Source organism: Lagenorhynchus albirostris, chromosome 10 (assembly GCF_949774975.1).
Source record: "Lagenorhynchus albirostris chromosome 10, mLagAlb1.1, whole genome shotgun sequence".
Lineage (NCBI taxonomy): Eukaryota > Metazoa > Chordata > Mammalia > Artiodactyla > Delphinidae > Lagenorhynchus > Lagenorhynchus albirostris.
In genome coordinates, this window is record NC_083104.1 from 71524219 (window position 1) to 71540282 (window position 16064).

General features: G+C 34.7%; 2 protein-coding genes across 11 annotated transcripts in view; one reads left to right on the plus strand and one right to left on the minus strand.

Annotated features, from left to right (window-relative positions):
* TRERF1 (transcriptional regulating factor 1) overlaps positions 1–16064 on the minus strand; it is a 572147-nt gene that overhangs the window by 335282 nt on the left and 220801 nt on the right. The window lies entirely within an intron of this gene.
* UBR2 (ubiquitin protein ligase E3 component n-recognin 2) overlaps positions 1–16064 on the plus strand; it is a 115760-nt gene that overhangs the window by 40326 nt on the left and 59370 nt on the right. For 8 of the 9 annotated variants that reach the window (XR_009542950.1, XR_009542951.1, XM_060162895.1 and 5 more), the window contains exons 5-11: positions 3138–3268; positions 5218–5356; positions 6073–6135; positions 10384–10504; positions 12297–12404; positions 12750–12838; positions 13938–14036. Coding sequence is in view for 7 of the 9 variants with exons in the window: in XM_060162895.1 (XP_060018878.1) it covers positions 3138–3268; positions 5218–5356; positions 6073–6135; positions 10384–10504; positions 12297–12404; positions 12750–12838; positions 13938–14036 (750 nt within the window). In the remaining 2 variants the exon portion in view is untranslated. Of the gene's footprint in view, positions 1–3137; positions 3269–5217; positions 5357–6072; positions 6136–10383; positions 10505–12296; positions 12405–12749; positions 12839–13768; positions 13868–13937; positions 14037–16064 lie in introns of all 9 variants that reach the window. The other variant, XM_060162901.1, reaches the window with a different exon arrangement.

Here is a 16064-nt window from a genome sequence, read left to right on the forward strand (position 1 = left end):
GCCAATAGTGCAGGTTCAATCCCTGGTCGGGCAACTACGATCCCGCAAGCTGCACTTGGCCAAAAAAAGTTGCTGTAAATCCTTTTTGGAATGAAATTTAATTCAATAACATATATTAACTGAATGAACAACCTCAGTGAGAAATTTTTTATCTGAAATTTTCACTTATCAATGCTGCTTTCATCCCATTTGAATACAGATCAGTGGTAACTAGTAGCTGAATATCATACTAAATACGATTCTTGGTTTATATCATTTAATTCTCAGAACAACCCTGTAAGATAAATACTACTGTTACCCATATTTTATAGCTGCGGAAGCTTGAGTCTTAGATTAAGAAACTTGCCTACAGTGTCCCACACAGTAAGTGCTAGAGCTGGGCTTTAAACCTAGGTAGTATAGACAATTCTGACAGTACAGTATACTGGTTTTTGAAAACATTTTTTGGCAGTGGAATTTTTTTAAATAAAATTTTAATTAAGAAATCCCAATAATAAACAGATAAAAGCAGTATTACTAATGAATTTATTTTTTATAAGTTGGAATGTATATTATTTCTTGTTAGAAAGTCGATTCATAACTTTGGTTTCTAGTTTATTTCTAGTTTTAGTTGGGCAGTGTGGAGAAAACCCTCATTCGTACCTTATTTGCATATGACAACAGTTAAACTATTATAATATGTGCTTAGTTTTTTTTCTTTTTTTTTAAGATTGATTGATTTTTTTGGCTGCATTGGGTCTAGTTGCTGCACACGGGACCTTTCGTTGCAGCGCACAGGCTCTTCATTGTAGTGCGTGGGCTTCTCTCTAGTTGTGGTGGCAGGTTTTCTCTTCTCTAGTTGTGGCATGCAGGCTCCAGGGCGCGTGGGCTCTGTAATCATGGCGCGCAGGTTCCAGAGCGCACGGGCTCCGTAGTTTGTGGCACGCGGGCTCAGTATTGTGGCGCATGGGCTTAGTTGCCCTGCAGCATGTAGATCTTAGTTCCCTGACCAGGTATCGAACCCGCATCCCCTGCATCATAAGGCGGATTCTTTACCACTGGACCACCAGGGAAGTCCCAACCACAGGTAACCTTTTTAACAGCATGCTATTCTTCTAGTTTGGAAGAAGAATAAATCAAAGTTGACTCACGAAGGCTTGCATTCTCTAACATAAATGTCACGAAAAACAATTATTAGTCTTAGATAATACAACATAGGATAAGATGGTTATTTATTTTCTCATTCCAACTGACTTATGCTGTGATACGAGCACTTGGAACAGAAGTCTATTCAAATAACGTTTAATTTACCGTTGTATATGAGTAGGCTTGCACAGCCTAGCATCTCTTCACTTCAGAAATAATGTTTTTTAATCAGTAACCCATTTTCAAGAAGTTAACATGTGCATACAAAGATGGCAGAAGAATCTATATCCATAGGCCATTTAAAAATTTGGATAATCATGGACTTCCCTGGTGGCGCCAGTGGTTGAGAGTCCGCCTGCCGATGCAGGGGACACGGGTTCATGCCCCGGTCCGGGAAGATCCCACATGCCGCGGAGCTGCTGGGCCCGTGAGCCATGGCCGCTGAGCCTACGCGTCTGGAGCCTGTGCTCTGCAACCAGAGAGGCCACAACAGTGAGAGGCCCGCGTACCGCAAAAAAATAAAAAAATAATTAAAATATGGATAATCATATGTTTTTAAACTGGTGTGTATTTCAAATAGGAAACATCTCTACCAGGCCCTGGGATTTTTAGAACAGAGTTTGGACACTGCTGGCTTGGATTCTCAAGAATTGGCGGTTGTTTCTGTCCCAACACCATTTAATTCTTATATATCCTGTTTATCATAATTCTTCAATCCTCTAAATGTCTTGTATTATGGGATGTAATTGTAAGAAATGGAATGACTGTATAGTGAGATAGTATCACGAAGAAAACTGAGTTTTGGTTCTACTTTCTATTTTAGTACAGTGTGAGGTTCGTATTATGATTAATAGCCACTCTTTTATGAATCGCCAGAAGGTACCAGTTCCAGTACCTTCTTTGTAGCAGGTGGTTTTGCCATGTTAACTTCTAAAGTCTCCATAAGAAATAGTAGCAAACCTTGGTAGCAGTATAAAAAAAATTTTTTTTTGATGGGACATATAAAGCAGTTTATTGAGAAGAGTTGTAGGTAAAAAGTGCTATAAGACTTTGGAAAATCTTTTTCTTACTTCTTACATTCTTTAAGCCCTAGACCCATCTCCTTTAGGAATCTTTGTCTTTTTTCCTTCATCCTTGACATTATTCTCCTTCTCCATTTGTTTTATATCAGTTCCACTAAGCTGATCCTTGGTGAAGATGCACAGAAATGTTCTGTATCCTTATGTATATTTTCAAGAATGTGCTGGTTCCCATTCAATGATGTTGGAATATATTGATTTTCTTATTGAGAGATGAATATAACACTATTTAGCCATTAAGCTAAATAACATGTTTAGATTTGATAAAGCATTAAGATTAGATTGTGTAAAACATTTTGCCAACCTTGACTGAAAGATAACCTTAGAGTATGTTTATAGTAATACTCTTTTACATTAACCTTGAAATTTAGTGACTTACTCACTGTTAAGTCTAATATACAAAGTTCTCTGTTAAATACATACACAGCTTGACTCGCTGAGAGAAAGTGAGTGATTCTTAACAACATCGAGGAGCAGTTTTCTGACCTTGTTGACTTCTCGCCTTTAGAATCCTCAAAATCGGGTTCTCCTTTATACCTATAAAACTAAATATTACTTGTCCATCCTTAGATAACATTCCTTTGTTTGTTCTGGAAATTGGGGATTAGAGGGATGTGAAGCTGTAACCATGGTTTGATGTTAGGTTTAAAGATCCTAGAATGCCATTCTAAAATTTTTAGATTTATTTATTAGGCATTGGAGTGCCGTGGAATATTGTGGTTCATATGATTCAGTAATGTGGATTATTATGAAGAGAATGTTTTAGGAAGTTTGATTTGCTGAGATGTAACGTATAGGATCAAATTGAAGAGAAGCTGAAGCTGGAAGATGTCAGCTTTTTACAGTAGTGTTTTGAGGAGGGAGGCAGATGGGAAAAAGGAGAATTAATGTACATTTAACATGGTTGCATTTTTTTTTTTTCTGTTCTTTCAGGATCCTCTTGTGCATTTATCAGAAGATGTGATTGCAAGAACTTATAACATTTTTGCTATTATGTTTCGGTATGCAGTAGAGATATTAACCTGGGAAAAGGAAAGTGAATTGCCACCAGATTTAGAGATGGTGTAAGTACAGCCCGTTTATTCCTTGTATTTGTATTTGCTCACACTCAGTTTTAAGCATTTTGATTCTAATTCCTCAAATTAACTTTAATACAGCTAGGATAGAACATAATCGTTTTTAATAATTAGTTTTCAGCATAATAATAACCTTAGTTTTATAGTTTTTAAATATGTGTGAGCCATTTAATTGGTAGAGGTTTTTCCCTGTTGTTGATTTCGCCGATTTATAGCCATATTTTAGCCACATCAAGGCTCTACCACGGTTTCAAGCACAGACATTTTTCTCTTCTTTGTGTGATAAAGCTGTTAAGTTAACTCTACAGTTCTTTTTGTTTGTGTATGAGATTTGATTAGGGAATGAGCACTTTGATCTAAGTGAGTTTTCTGGTTTGACTAAATACACAAATTCAATTTTAACCATTTTTGATTCTAAATTTGTATAAAATTTATTCTACACTTTGTACTTCTTTTAGAGTACATCTAACATTTTTACCATTTGTTCTTAGATTATTGAGGAGATTGCAAATTTGTGACCAGAGAGCTGGATTCTGCTATAGCTGTATTTAAGGTTAAGGGCTTACTTTTCTGCATGAATGTGCTTGCCTCAAGCAGCCTTCTCTTCTACTTTTAATTCTAGCCAAGCTTGTTGGAATTGTATTCACAGTTAAGGTTGAATACAAGTGAGAGTCTAAAGGACATTGGTGGTGTTTCTTTTTTGCTTTCTCAACAGTGTTCCAAATAATTAGGTTGTAGGTTGTTTTTTAGTAAAATGAGGAGTTAGTATTCCTTTTTTGGAAATGTTGAAAATGGCTTAGTTACCTTATGACTTTATCTTCATGTATTTTGAGTTGGGGACCAACTAAGATCTAAATCTGAGATCCAAATTTAGACCGTAGAGAATAGAAGAGTTGTGTTTTTATTTTTCTGTTCCATTGTAAGTTTGGGACCACCAGCTTACAATGGGAAAAGAATCTAACTTGCGTCTCTTGTAATGTTTTCCCATCTTAGTAAATGGCATTTCATCTACCCAAAAACCTGAGTCACGCATATCCATTTAGATTTCAGGTCCAGCTGGTTCTCCCTCTCTCAAGTTGTTTACTTCTGTTCATCTCCATTACTACTATCCTAGTCCAAATTGCGTTAATTTCATCCTTGGACAACATGACATCCCTAACTAGACTGCCATATCCACTCGTGTCTCTCATGATCCATTCTCCACATATAGCCAAAGTGAACTTTAAGACAAATCTGACCATAGCTCCTATTTCACTCTTTCAAATCTTTGATTGCCCTTAGTATGGCAAAATCGAAATCCATTACAAGGTCTTTAAGATTTCTGCCTATCTCCAGACTAATCTCCTCCTTCCTCCCTGTGCTCCAGCTCCCAGTATTTACTTTTGCCACCTCAGGTCCTTTGCTTTCACTTTCTTCTAGCCCATGGTTTCTCAACCTTCGTACTATTGGCTTTGGGAGCCAGATATTATGGGCTCTAACTGGTGGACTGTAGAATTTTTAGCAGCATCCTTGGCCTTTACCCACTGGATGCCAGTGGCACTCCCACCCCAGTCATGACAACCAAAAGTTTCCAGACATTGTCCAGTGGTCATCTATGGAGGGTAGAGGAGAACTGCCCCCAGTTGAGCACCACTGATAGCCAATTCTGACTTCAGCTCTCAAATTACTTCTTTGGCAGCTCTCTGAACTCCCATACTGGTTTTATCCCACTCTAGCATCCTATTCTTCTTGATAAAAGCCAATTCACATAGATTATATGTATAGTATCTATCTTTCCCACCATCCGGTAGTGTCATAGAGTGTGGGGACCACAGATGGCTTCATTACAGTTATGTGCCTAGTACCTAGCACGTTCCCTAGAACAAACTGTGCTCTTAATAAATCATCCTGGCAAGGTGATAATGCAGATAATATATAATTAATGTTTTATCCCACAGAGAGAAGAGTGACACCTACTATTGCATGCTGTTTAATGATGAGGTTCATACCTATGAACAAGTTATTTATACTCTTCAGAAAGCTGTTAACTGTACACAAAAAGAAGCCATTGGCTTTGCAACTACAGTAGATCGAGATGTAAGTAATTTCATTATATTGATGTCACATAATAAACTTTTAATACAGATAAGTTATCCTAGAAAATTGAGTTAGAGGTATATATATCTAGGCTATTTTTCTTTAATTTCATATGAATATTGACCCAAATATATATTGGGTATAACTGTAAGCTGTTGTCAGAAAGTTTAGGAGGAAACATAGATACAGTTGCTCTCATACTACACAGTGGTTAGAAATATTCAGTTATGAAAATAGAAATGATAGCAGCCTAGAAGAATAAATGTTGTGTTGTTCAAGGATAACAACTTGAACTTATTAATGGCTTGAAAAATGTTAGGATAGCTTTGAAGGAAAATATTTTAATTTACTTTTTAATTAATAAATAGAATAAACATTGTAGATATTAAAAATTGACCAGGGCTTCCCTGGTGGTGCAGTGGTTGAGAGTCCGCCTGCCGATGCAGGGGACACGGGTCCGTGCCCCGGTCCGGGAAGATCCCACATGCCGCGGAGCAGCTAGGCCCGTGAGACATGGCCGCTGAGCCTACGTGTCCGGAGCCTGTGCTCTGCAACCAGAGAGGCCACAACAGTGAGAGGCCTGCGTACCGCAAAAAAAAAAATTGACCAGAGTTGTTATGTGCTCAGATGACACTGCGTTTGTTTACTGTTTCAAAAGTTATTAATACTGAATATAAATATTTCTGCAAGTTAATTTCAAATATCTTTATTTACAGGGACGTAGGTCTGTTCGATATGGAGACTTCCAGTATTGTGAACAAGCAAAATCAGTAATTGTGGTAAGTAATTTAAAAATATGTCTACACTCTTATTTTTTATTAGTATAAAACTAATCCCACATTTTGGTGTGTATGAACACATTTTTCCGCCTTCCTGAATGTAAAGCCACATCAATCAAAAATCATGTTTAGGGGCTTCCCTGGTGGCGCAGTGGTTGAGAGTCCGCCTGCCGATGTAGGGAACACGGGTTTGTGCCCCGGTCCGGGAAGATCCCACATGCCGCGGAGCGGCTAGGCCCGTGAGCCATGGCCGCTGAGCCTGCGCGTCCGGAGCCTGTGCTCCGCAACGGGAGAGGCCACAACAGTGAGAGGCCCGCGTACCGCAAAAAAAAAAAAATCATGTTTAAATATATGTTACCTGAGCATTGCTTATTGCTTTATCTAGTTTTTTTTTAAGCTACGTAAGATTGATACAGAAAATGAATGTTTAGATGAGACATATTTGTATATATTTCTGTCATCTTATTTTTTTATCAGAGATGTCTTAGAAAGTTTTTTGCTTTCTGTTTTGTTTTTGATAGGGTTTCACATTACTTTTTAGGAATTAAACTGGCCTTTAGCACCAAGATTAGAATTCAAGGGAAGTTGTTTCTTGGTACCTAATAGCAAGGTATGCTGCATATCCTGATAGCATTTAGTGTATAATTTATCTGAAAGAAAACTATTCCCCACATTTAGATTTATTTTTAAAAGTTATAATTTATTGTTTTTAACTATTCCATGTAACTGCATTTTATGTAAATGTCCTTTTAAAATATAATTTTATATATTGTGAAATATTTTAAATATACAGATGACAATAGATATAACAGTAAATGCCTGTGTGCTACATTATACCTTATTTTCTTCATACGTATTTTAAATAAATAAAATAGTATAGAGGCCCTTGTATTATCCCTTCTAAATCCCATTCCCCTTCCTCCTTCCCTAGAGATAACTACTTTCATTAATTTATCTTTCGTTTTCATACATGCCTTTATATTTCATCTGTTAAATATCTATCCATATTATATGTATTGATTTGGAAGTCTTTAAACATTATATAACAAGATTCATACTGAATATATTATATTGCAATTTGCCTTTTCATTTCAGTGTTGTTTATAGATTTATCTGTGTTGATGCATGTATCTGTAAGTATTCCATTGATGACTGTACCATAATTTTTCCATTCTCCAGTTGATGGACAATTAGGATATTTCCAATTTTTTCCTATAACTATCAGTCCTGCTGTGGTCATTTTTTTGTCCTCTTGTTGCATAGAAGCAAAAGTTTCTCTAGGGTATATACCAAGAAATGGAATTTCTGAGTTGTTAGCTTTTGAGCATTTTCAGCTATACTAGATTTTGCCAAGTTAATCTCCAAAATGGTGGTACCAATATACATTCCAGCCAGCATCGAAGTAGAGTTCCCATATCTCTACCGCTTTGTCAAAACTATATATTGTCAGATTTTTAAAATTTTGCCAACCTGATGTGTATGAATGGCATCTCATCAGTTAAATTTGCACTGCCTTGATTACTGAGTATCTTATTTCATATTTATTGTATTGGTCATTTAAGTTTTCTGTGAATTTCTTGTTCATACCCTTTACCCATTTTTTTGTTGTTAGGTTACTTGTCTTTTTCTTACTCATTTGTAGGGGCTCTTTACATAATCTGAATCCTGATCTTTTGTTGCAGTATCTTTTCCTAATATGTGACTTATTTTAAGCTTATTTGTGATGCTTCTCCTTGAGCAAAAGCTTTAATTTTAATGTAGCAAAATATATTTTTCTCTTCATGAGTTTGTGTCTTATTCAAGAAATTCTTTATTGATAACTGGACATACCCAATTTAATAATACATCAGAAACTATACTGTGGTTGTATAAAAAGAACATTCCCATTCTTAGGAAATGTATACTGAAGTTTTTAGGGATAAAGGGACATTATGCATATAACTTAACCTTCAGTGGTTTTTTTTTTTTTTTTTTTAATGCTTGTGTGTGTGTGGAGAAAGAAAGATAATGTGCAAATGATAAAGCAGTTGGAATAGAATGTTTACAGTAGATGAATCCAGGTAAAGGAGGTGTTTTTTTTCCCTTTACATTTGTTGCTTCACAGTGTTACTACAGTTTTTCCCTAAAAAATCAGTACTTGTAATCTCTGGTAGTGTCTGTATAGATATACTATATGCATAATATAGAATAGAAAGTCCAGAAATAGATACTAGTATGAGGAAAATCTAGGAAACAAGTACATTCTAAGGGAGGAGGAGAGCTTCTTAACCAAGACTAGAACCCCAGGAGTTAGAAAAGAACTTATTTTTGGCTACATAAAAAATTTGCATAGCAAAATATTATAAAAAATGTCAGTAGACAGTAGATTTAGAAAAATTATTTCTAACACAAAGGATAGACATTTAATGTTTATGATAAACAGCACTCATAGATTATCAGGTAAGGAGCAAACAACAAAATAGAAAAATGGACATAGGGTATGAAAAGACAATCACAACAGAGAAGATCTAGGTGGTAAATATATGTAAAAAGAGACTCAAACTACCTAGTTTAGTAAAGTGACAGAGATTTCATACCCAACAAGATGGAGAAATTAGAGTGATAAAGTACCTTGCTGGCAGAGATGCAGAGAACAGAAATATTTGTGTAAAAATAAATTGCTACCACATAATTGGAAAACAATCTAGTAGCATCTATAATCTCTCTTAGGAATTTATCCTGTAAAAATACAAACACCAGTTAGTGTGTGTACAGAGATGTTCAGTACTTCGTTTTTTTATAGTCATAGAAGACTGTAAACAAAGAGACTATGAATGCCCTTCTCTAAAGAATGTCTAAATAAATCCACACCACAGAATATTATTGAGTCATTAACAACAACAACAAAAAAACTGTTAACACAAAGATGCGACAGAATATGTGTAGTATCCCATTTTTTGTAAATCAAATAAAAACCTTTATAAATGAGTACATATATAATACGTATAGATGGATAAAGTATGCAAAGGTGTACTGTGTTAATGTGGGTTATGGAGATGGGATGAACTGGTGGGTAGAAAGATGATCCAAGCAAAAAAGGAAAAGGGGGGAAAACATGTTAAATTAAAAGCTTTGATAGACTTAAATAGACATTTATCCAAAGATGATATGCAGATTGCCAAAGCACAGGAAAACATGCTCAGTATTACTAATCACTAGGGGAATGCAAGTAAAAGCCACAATAAGATACCACCTCATATCCATTTGGATGGCTATTAAAAACAAACAACAACAACAACAAAACAATAACAGAAAATCACAGGTATCAGCAAGGATATGGAAAAATTGGAACCCTCGTTCACTATTGGTAGGAATATAAAATGGTGCGACCACTACGGAAAACAGTATGGTGGTTCCTCTAAAAATTAAAAATAGAATTGCCATATGATCCAGCAGTCTTGCTTCTGGGTATATACACAAAAGAATTGAAAGCAGGGTCTCATGTTCATAACAACATTATTCACAGTAGACAAAAGGTAGAAGAAACTTTAGTGTCTATCAATGGATGAATGGATAAACGAAGTCTATATACATACAATAGAATATTATTTAGCCTTAAAAAGGAAGAAAATTCTGATACATGCTACAGTGTGGATGAACCTTGAGGACATTATGCTAAGTGAAATAAGCTAGTCACAAAAAGATATTATAAATAATGTATGATTCTGCTTGTATGAGGTACCTGGAGTGTTTGATGGGTACAGAGTTTTAGTTTTGCAAGACAGAGAGTTCTGGAGACTGGTTATACAACAATGTGTGCTTTACAGAACTGCACACTTAAAAATGGTTAAGTTGGAAAGTTTTGTGTGTATTTACTACAATCTTTTTAAAGTATTGATAACATCACATTTGTGCAATGAAGTAACTTATTTAAATTAGTGTGTAATTACATTAAAAATTAGTTTAAAGACATAAAGCCAATTTAAGCATTTAAATAATTTATAATTGGTGGGGCAGATTTTCAAATATAAGACCAAAAATTCAGGTTACTTAAAGCTGTAACTTCTTACTTTTTTGTAAGAATCCTAAGATTCCTTCTAGAAAATTAGAATCTGAGTAAAGCAAGCCACATGGTATTTTTCTTACATACATACATGAAAAACTCCCCTATAATGATGAGAGTGTAGCTATATTAAATAAAAATATTAACTTCTTTCTCTAAAATAGCCTTTTTAAGTTTGTTTTTTCATCCTGCCATTTCTTTTTAAGAGAAATACCAGTAGACAGACAAAGCCACTCAAAGTTCAAGTTATGCATTCGTCTATTGTCGCACATCAGAATTTTGGTTTGAAACTTTTGTCTTGGCTGGGAAGTATTATTGGATATTCAGGTAGGTTCATACTTGTGCTAATTGACTTAAAAATGAGCTCATATGCCTTTGCAAAACTGTTTTGGAAAAAATAGCAAGTGGAATCATTTTTTTGCTTTAGTTTCATGTTTTAAAATACCATCTCATAATATCTTTATATATAGAAAAAAATCTGTTTCCCAATTTTGATCCACGGGATCTTTTTATATGCATACAGAGGAGTCTGTGTTCAAATAAATGCAGGAAACAGTGGGTTAAACAATTGTAAATGACTATAATACGCTAATGAAACCTAAATCTTACCAACTTGATAAAAGAACCTATTTCTTAATGGCGTATCCTGTGGAATTCTCTTCCACAAAGCAAGCTGCATAATGCTGCTGTATATAAAACCTAAATGATTAACTGTTTAAAGGCTGTCTTTGTTTTGACTTCTACAACTTGTGGTTACTAATAATTTGCAACTCTGAAAATTTGCAAATTTGAAGTTACTGTGTATTTGAGTTTTTGTTTTTCCAGTCTACAAATTAGATAATCTTTTAAAAGTAGTGATAAACAGAATTAAGAACCTGCACGTCCAATGCCAAAAATACAAGTTTGTTGTAACACTGAAGAGTAAACTAGGAATAGATTTAAGCTGTCATACTGTTCTTCAGGCAAGAGAGGTGGTTTGAATAATGACATTCCAATGTTTGCTATAAAGAAAATTTCTAAAACGTTTGTATTAAAAGGCTACTAGAAAGAGTATTGCCACACTGTGAATTGACAGGTGAAAATATGGGGGTGTGGAAATTTAGGAGAATGTGTTTGTTTAATCTAAATGTCTTTCCAATTATTTCACTCATCCTCTTTTTTTTTTTTTTTTTTTTTTGGCTTTGGTGTTTTCCATTGGATATCTGTATGCCAAGTACTGTGCTACAGCATTAATGAATAGTATCATGGAATCAGTTTTCTGCTGAAAATTTTCTTTGAGAAAATTTATTTACCATCAACAATTTAAAGACCTTATCTATTATTTAATTCATATATAAAGTTTTCTCTTTAGCCTTGTAAACAATTTCTAGTTGGTGACTCTTAAATTTTAAAGTTACTCTATTTTGGGGGTTTTTTTTCGGATTATTTTGCATGCTTGTAGAAGACTTAAAAACAGTGATTTTAAATATAAAATATGAAACTAGAAGGTATTAAAGTTCTGGTTTTGTTAATGCTTATATATAGTTTATAAGTTTAGCATTTAGAATATAAAGGAATTTGCCTTCCAAAACCCCTCATATAGTAGGTATACATAAGTACATAGTGTATTTTTGTTTAATGAAGAACATTTTGCATAACGTTAATAAAATGGACTGGTATATATTAAAGTACAGAGGTAATGTATTCTTTCTTTTAAATGGTAGTACAATTTTATATTATATGTATCTTCAGTTATCATGTGATATGTAACAATTTTACTGTAACCTGGTTTAATTAGCATAGATGCTTAAAGAACCATATTTATTTCAGTGGCTTTTGGGTTCTTTGTTGTTTATTTAAATTCTTTACAGCATAAGAGGTCATTGCCGTTCCGATACACATGTATTTTGGTATTCTGGAATAAGAGTTGGTGTATAATGCAAGATTTGGAATTTTTCTCCATTTTGTGAACATGTTAATAAAATAGTTAATATGTTTACTTTTTCTGAATAAATTTGACCTTTAGTTAAAAAAAAAGTAAGACTCTATAGTAGATCCATTTGAAAATTTCTACTAATATGTCATTTTATTTTAATATTTGAAGTTACTGTTTCTTGACTACTTTTCTTCTTGTTTTAAGATGGTCTTCGCCGAATTTTATGTCAAGTTGGTTTACAAGAAGGGCCAAATGGTGAAAACTCTTCTCTAGTGGATAGGTTGATGCTTAGTGATTCCAAATTGTGGAAAGGTACGTATCTTAACTACTTTTAAGGTATAGGGGAACTTACACAAGTAATTGGGATGTTAGTTTCTTTTTCATTTGGGAGGTATTTAATAAATATATTTATGGTTTTTAGAATTAACACATGCAGTCTTATTCTTTGGGGAAAAAACAGATTTGGGGATCCATGATCCAAATTAAATCACCTTTATGTTTTGTTTGAAAAATATATTTAGAAAAACTGATTAAGGAACACATGTAGAGTGTTGCTCTTAACACTTAAAATACAGTTGATCATATGAAAACTTTGGAAATGTAATTTTTGGCTTGTTTGATATATCCTTATCTTAACGTCTGCTCTTTTTGTGAAAGGTGCTAGGAGTGTGTATCATCAGTTGTTCATGAGCAGTCTACTTATGGATTTGAAATACAAGAAACTGTTTGCTGTTCGATTTGCAAAGGTAAGTAGTTTCTCACTTTTAAAGATTAACAAAATAGGTTATATACAGAGTAACTGTAGTCCATGATTACATCCAGTGTTTGTAAAATTAACAGCTGATAGTAATATGTCAATGCATTGATTTTAAATTCTAAGAAACTTCATAAATGATCATTTTATCTTTCATCAATAGAATAAAATTCTAGCAGTGAGGTTTTTCTTGTTTATCATCTGCCATGATAATGTGAATATCCATCTCTGCAGTGTGTATGATGTGAAATGATAAATGAAGACTTTAAACCTATGTCATTGAATTATGTTATTCCTGTTAAATTTTGTGTAAGAAAAGATAATTTTAGTTGAAATTACCTGTATATTTGGATGTGATTTAAGAATCATAACTCTAGGTTGTTGATATTATTGAATTATGTTCTTCTCCCTTTCAGCAGCATGCGATTAAACTACCTGCTTGGTTTTTTATTCACCTGAATTAGGGGTTATTAACAAAGGAAACATACAAGAATCATTTGGGCAGCTCTTTCAAAATGCATGTGTTTGCGTTCCATTCTCAAACCTACTGAAGCAGATTCACCAAGAATGGGGCCCAAGCATGTATACTTTGAAAGAGCCATCAGGTGACTCTGATAGGCATCCAGAAGTAATGAAAGTGTGGTTTCATCAGAGACAGTGTAAAGCTACTGTGATTTGGCTCCACCCATGTACAGTGACGTCCCAGGATTTTAGTAGCTGTTACTCCTATTTGAGCTCACAAACTGCCATTGTGCTAAAGAAGATTGTATAGTGAATTGATATTTACACAGAGTTTAGTTGGTACATTCCAGTTATCATTCTCATAGAATATCTTATTGACTCCTCCAGCACTGATATTTCATTATAATCCTTAAACATTGGTCATTGTGGATTAGAGGTGAATCTCCCCCTTGTTGTTTAGAATTACCAGCAGTTGCAGAGAGATTTTATGGAGGATGATCACGAGCGAGCAGTGTCCGTGACTGCTCTGTCTGTCCAGTTCTTCACCGCACCTACTCTGGTGAGTAGTGCTTGCCTTTTCTTTGTAACTGATAGTTGGCACTCCTTGCCTTTTTTTGCCTTCTTAATAGAACTATGAGCGTTTGCAGAGTGATTATGTGACAGATGACCACGACAGAGAGTTTTCAATCGCAGACCTCTCGGTTCAGATTTTCACAGTCCCTTCACTTGTAAGTACTAAAAGACTAAGAAGAATTTTCTTGTTTTCCATTAGAAGAAGTAAAGCCTTAAAATAATAGAGAACTGAGATCTGTATATTCCTGAATAGAAAAATATTTTATTAATGGGTGATCAGACTTCAGATGCCTTCAGTCATACTAGAACATGTATCTTTGAATGTGTAATCTGGAGGGGGAAAGTCATTTGAACTTAATCTGTACTTTCTCATAGTACTTCCCCGAGGTTTTGAACTGATGAGTTAAAATTAAATTCATTAGTTTAACAAATTTATCCATTAGAAACAGCATATTGTGGGAATTCCCTGGCCATCCAATGGTTAGGACTCAGTGCTTTCACTGCCTGTAAGTTCAGTCCCTGGTCGGGGAACTAAAATCCTGCAAGCTGCATGGCACGGCCAAAAAAAGAAGAAACAGCATATTGTGTATAATCTCACATTCTAAGAAGCCTCCTTTTCCCTGCTAAGGGAAGGGGTAACTAAGGCAGTTGAATCATGGTGATTGGGTGATCTTGTACTAAGTTTCACTAGTTGTTCCAGGAGACATCACTATGTTTTAGTTCTATTGAATAATTTATTAATATTTAATTCATTAAAAAAATTACTGAGCACCTATTATTTATTGGGCACAATTCTAGGTTTTGGGAATGAACGGTGAACAGATATGGGCCTTGCCGTCATGGAACTTACAGTAGGGAGGGAAAGACTCACATAAATGGTAATTAAAATTATAATAAAAACTGAAGAATTCTGTTGTTTTGATAGAGTAGGAGAGATCTGACCTTTTCCCACAGTTCAGAAGAGGATTCTGTAGGGAAGGTAACTTTATGTAGGAGTGTGACGAGAAATCATGCATAGGAATCAACACTTGAGAAAATCCTGAAGTAGGGAAGGGAAGAGAAGGGAAGAAGTACGGTCGAAGATCCTTGAACACGGAGTTAAATGAGACCAGAAACATAGGCAAGGGCCTAATTGTATGGAATTAAGAGTATTCTACAGTTATTTTATTAACAAGGTATTATGTTCCAGCTTCTTTTTTTTAATGACTGTTTTTTCCCCAGATTATTTTTATGTTCAAGGGTATATTGTAGGACATTTGAAGCTGTCTGAAGTCTATTTAGCCACTAATGAGATATTTGGGGCCAAATTAAGGATTTTGGTTTTTCTCTTAAGAACATTGGAAGGCACTGAAGAGTTTTAGGTGACACTTATATCATCACATTTGTGATTTTTAAAAGATGATGCTGCTTGTAATTTGGAGAACAAATTTGCAGGAGCAGTAGTGGATGTGGGAAACCTGTGGGGATTGTGGCAGCGGGTATAGAAGTTGTGAGAGATATGTAAGTAGTGAAATCTACTGACGGGCCACACGTTGGGTTTGAGGAATATTAGGTTTGGTGAGTGATTGGTTGTTGGGTTTGAGGGGAAAATATAAAGGTGATATCTGGGTTTCTGACTTTTGTAACCAAGTGGAGAATGAGAACTTATAAAAAAGGAAAGTGTTGCTTTCAGTTGAGTCAGGGATGAGTTTGAGAAGCCTCTGAGACAATCCCATGTGTATTCAAATCTGTTTCTCTCCTCCATTGATCCTTTTGTCCATTTCCATGCCAGTACCGAGTTTTAATAATATTAGCTTACTATTCCATTTTGATATTTTATAGAGCTAAATCTTCTTTCGTTATTCTTTTCAAAAAAATTCTTAATTATTTTAGGCTTTTTTTTAGAGAAGAACTAAAATCAGTTTGTCAATTTCAGAAACCACATTAGGGTTTTTGACTGAAAAGATGTTGTATTTATAGATAATATGGGAAGAACTGATATCTTTGCAATATTGAGTATCCCCATCCAGGAACATAACTTGTCCTAAAAGTGTTTATGTTTTATATTTTTGACACTATTGTAAATTATTCACATTTTTAATCTCACTATGGCTAATAAGCAAGAAAACTACTGATTTTTGGGCTTCCCTGGTGGCATGGTGGTTGAGAGTCCGCCTGCCGATGCAGGGGACACGGGTTTGTGC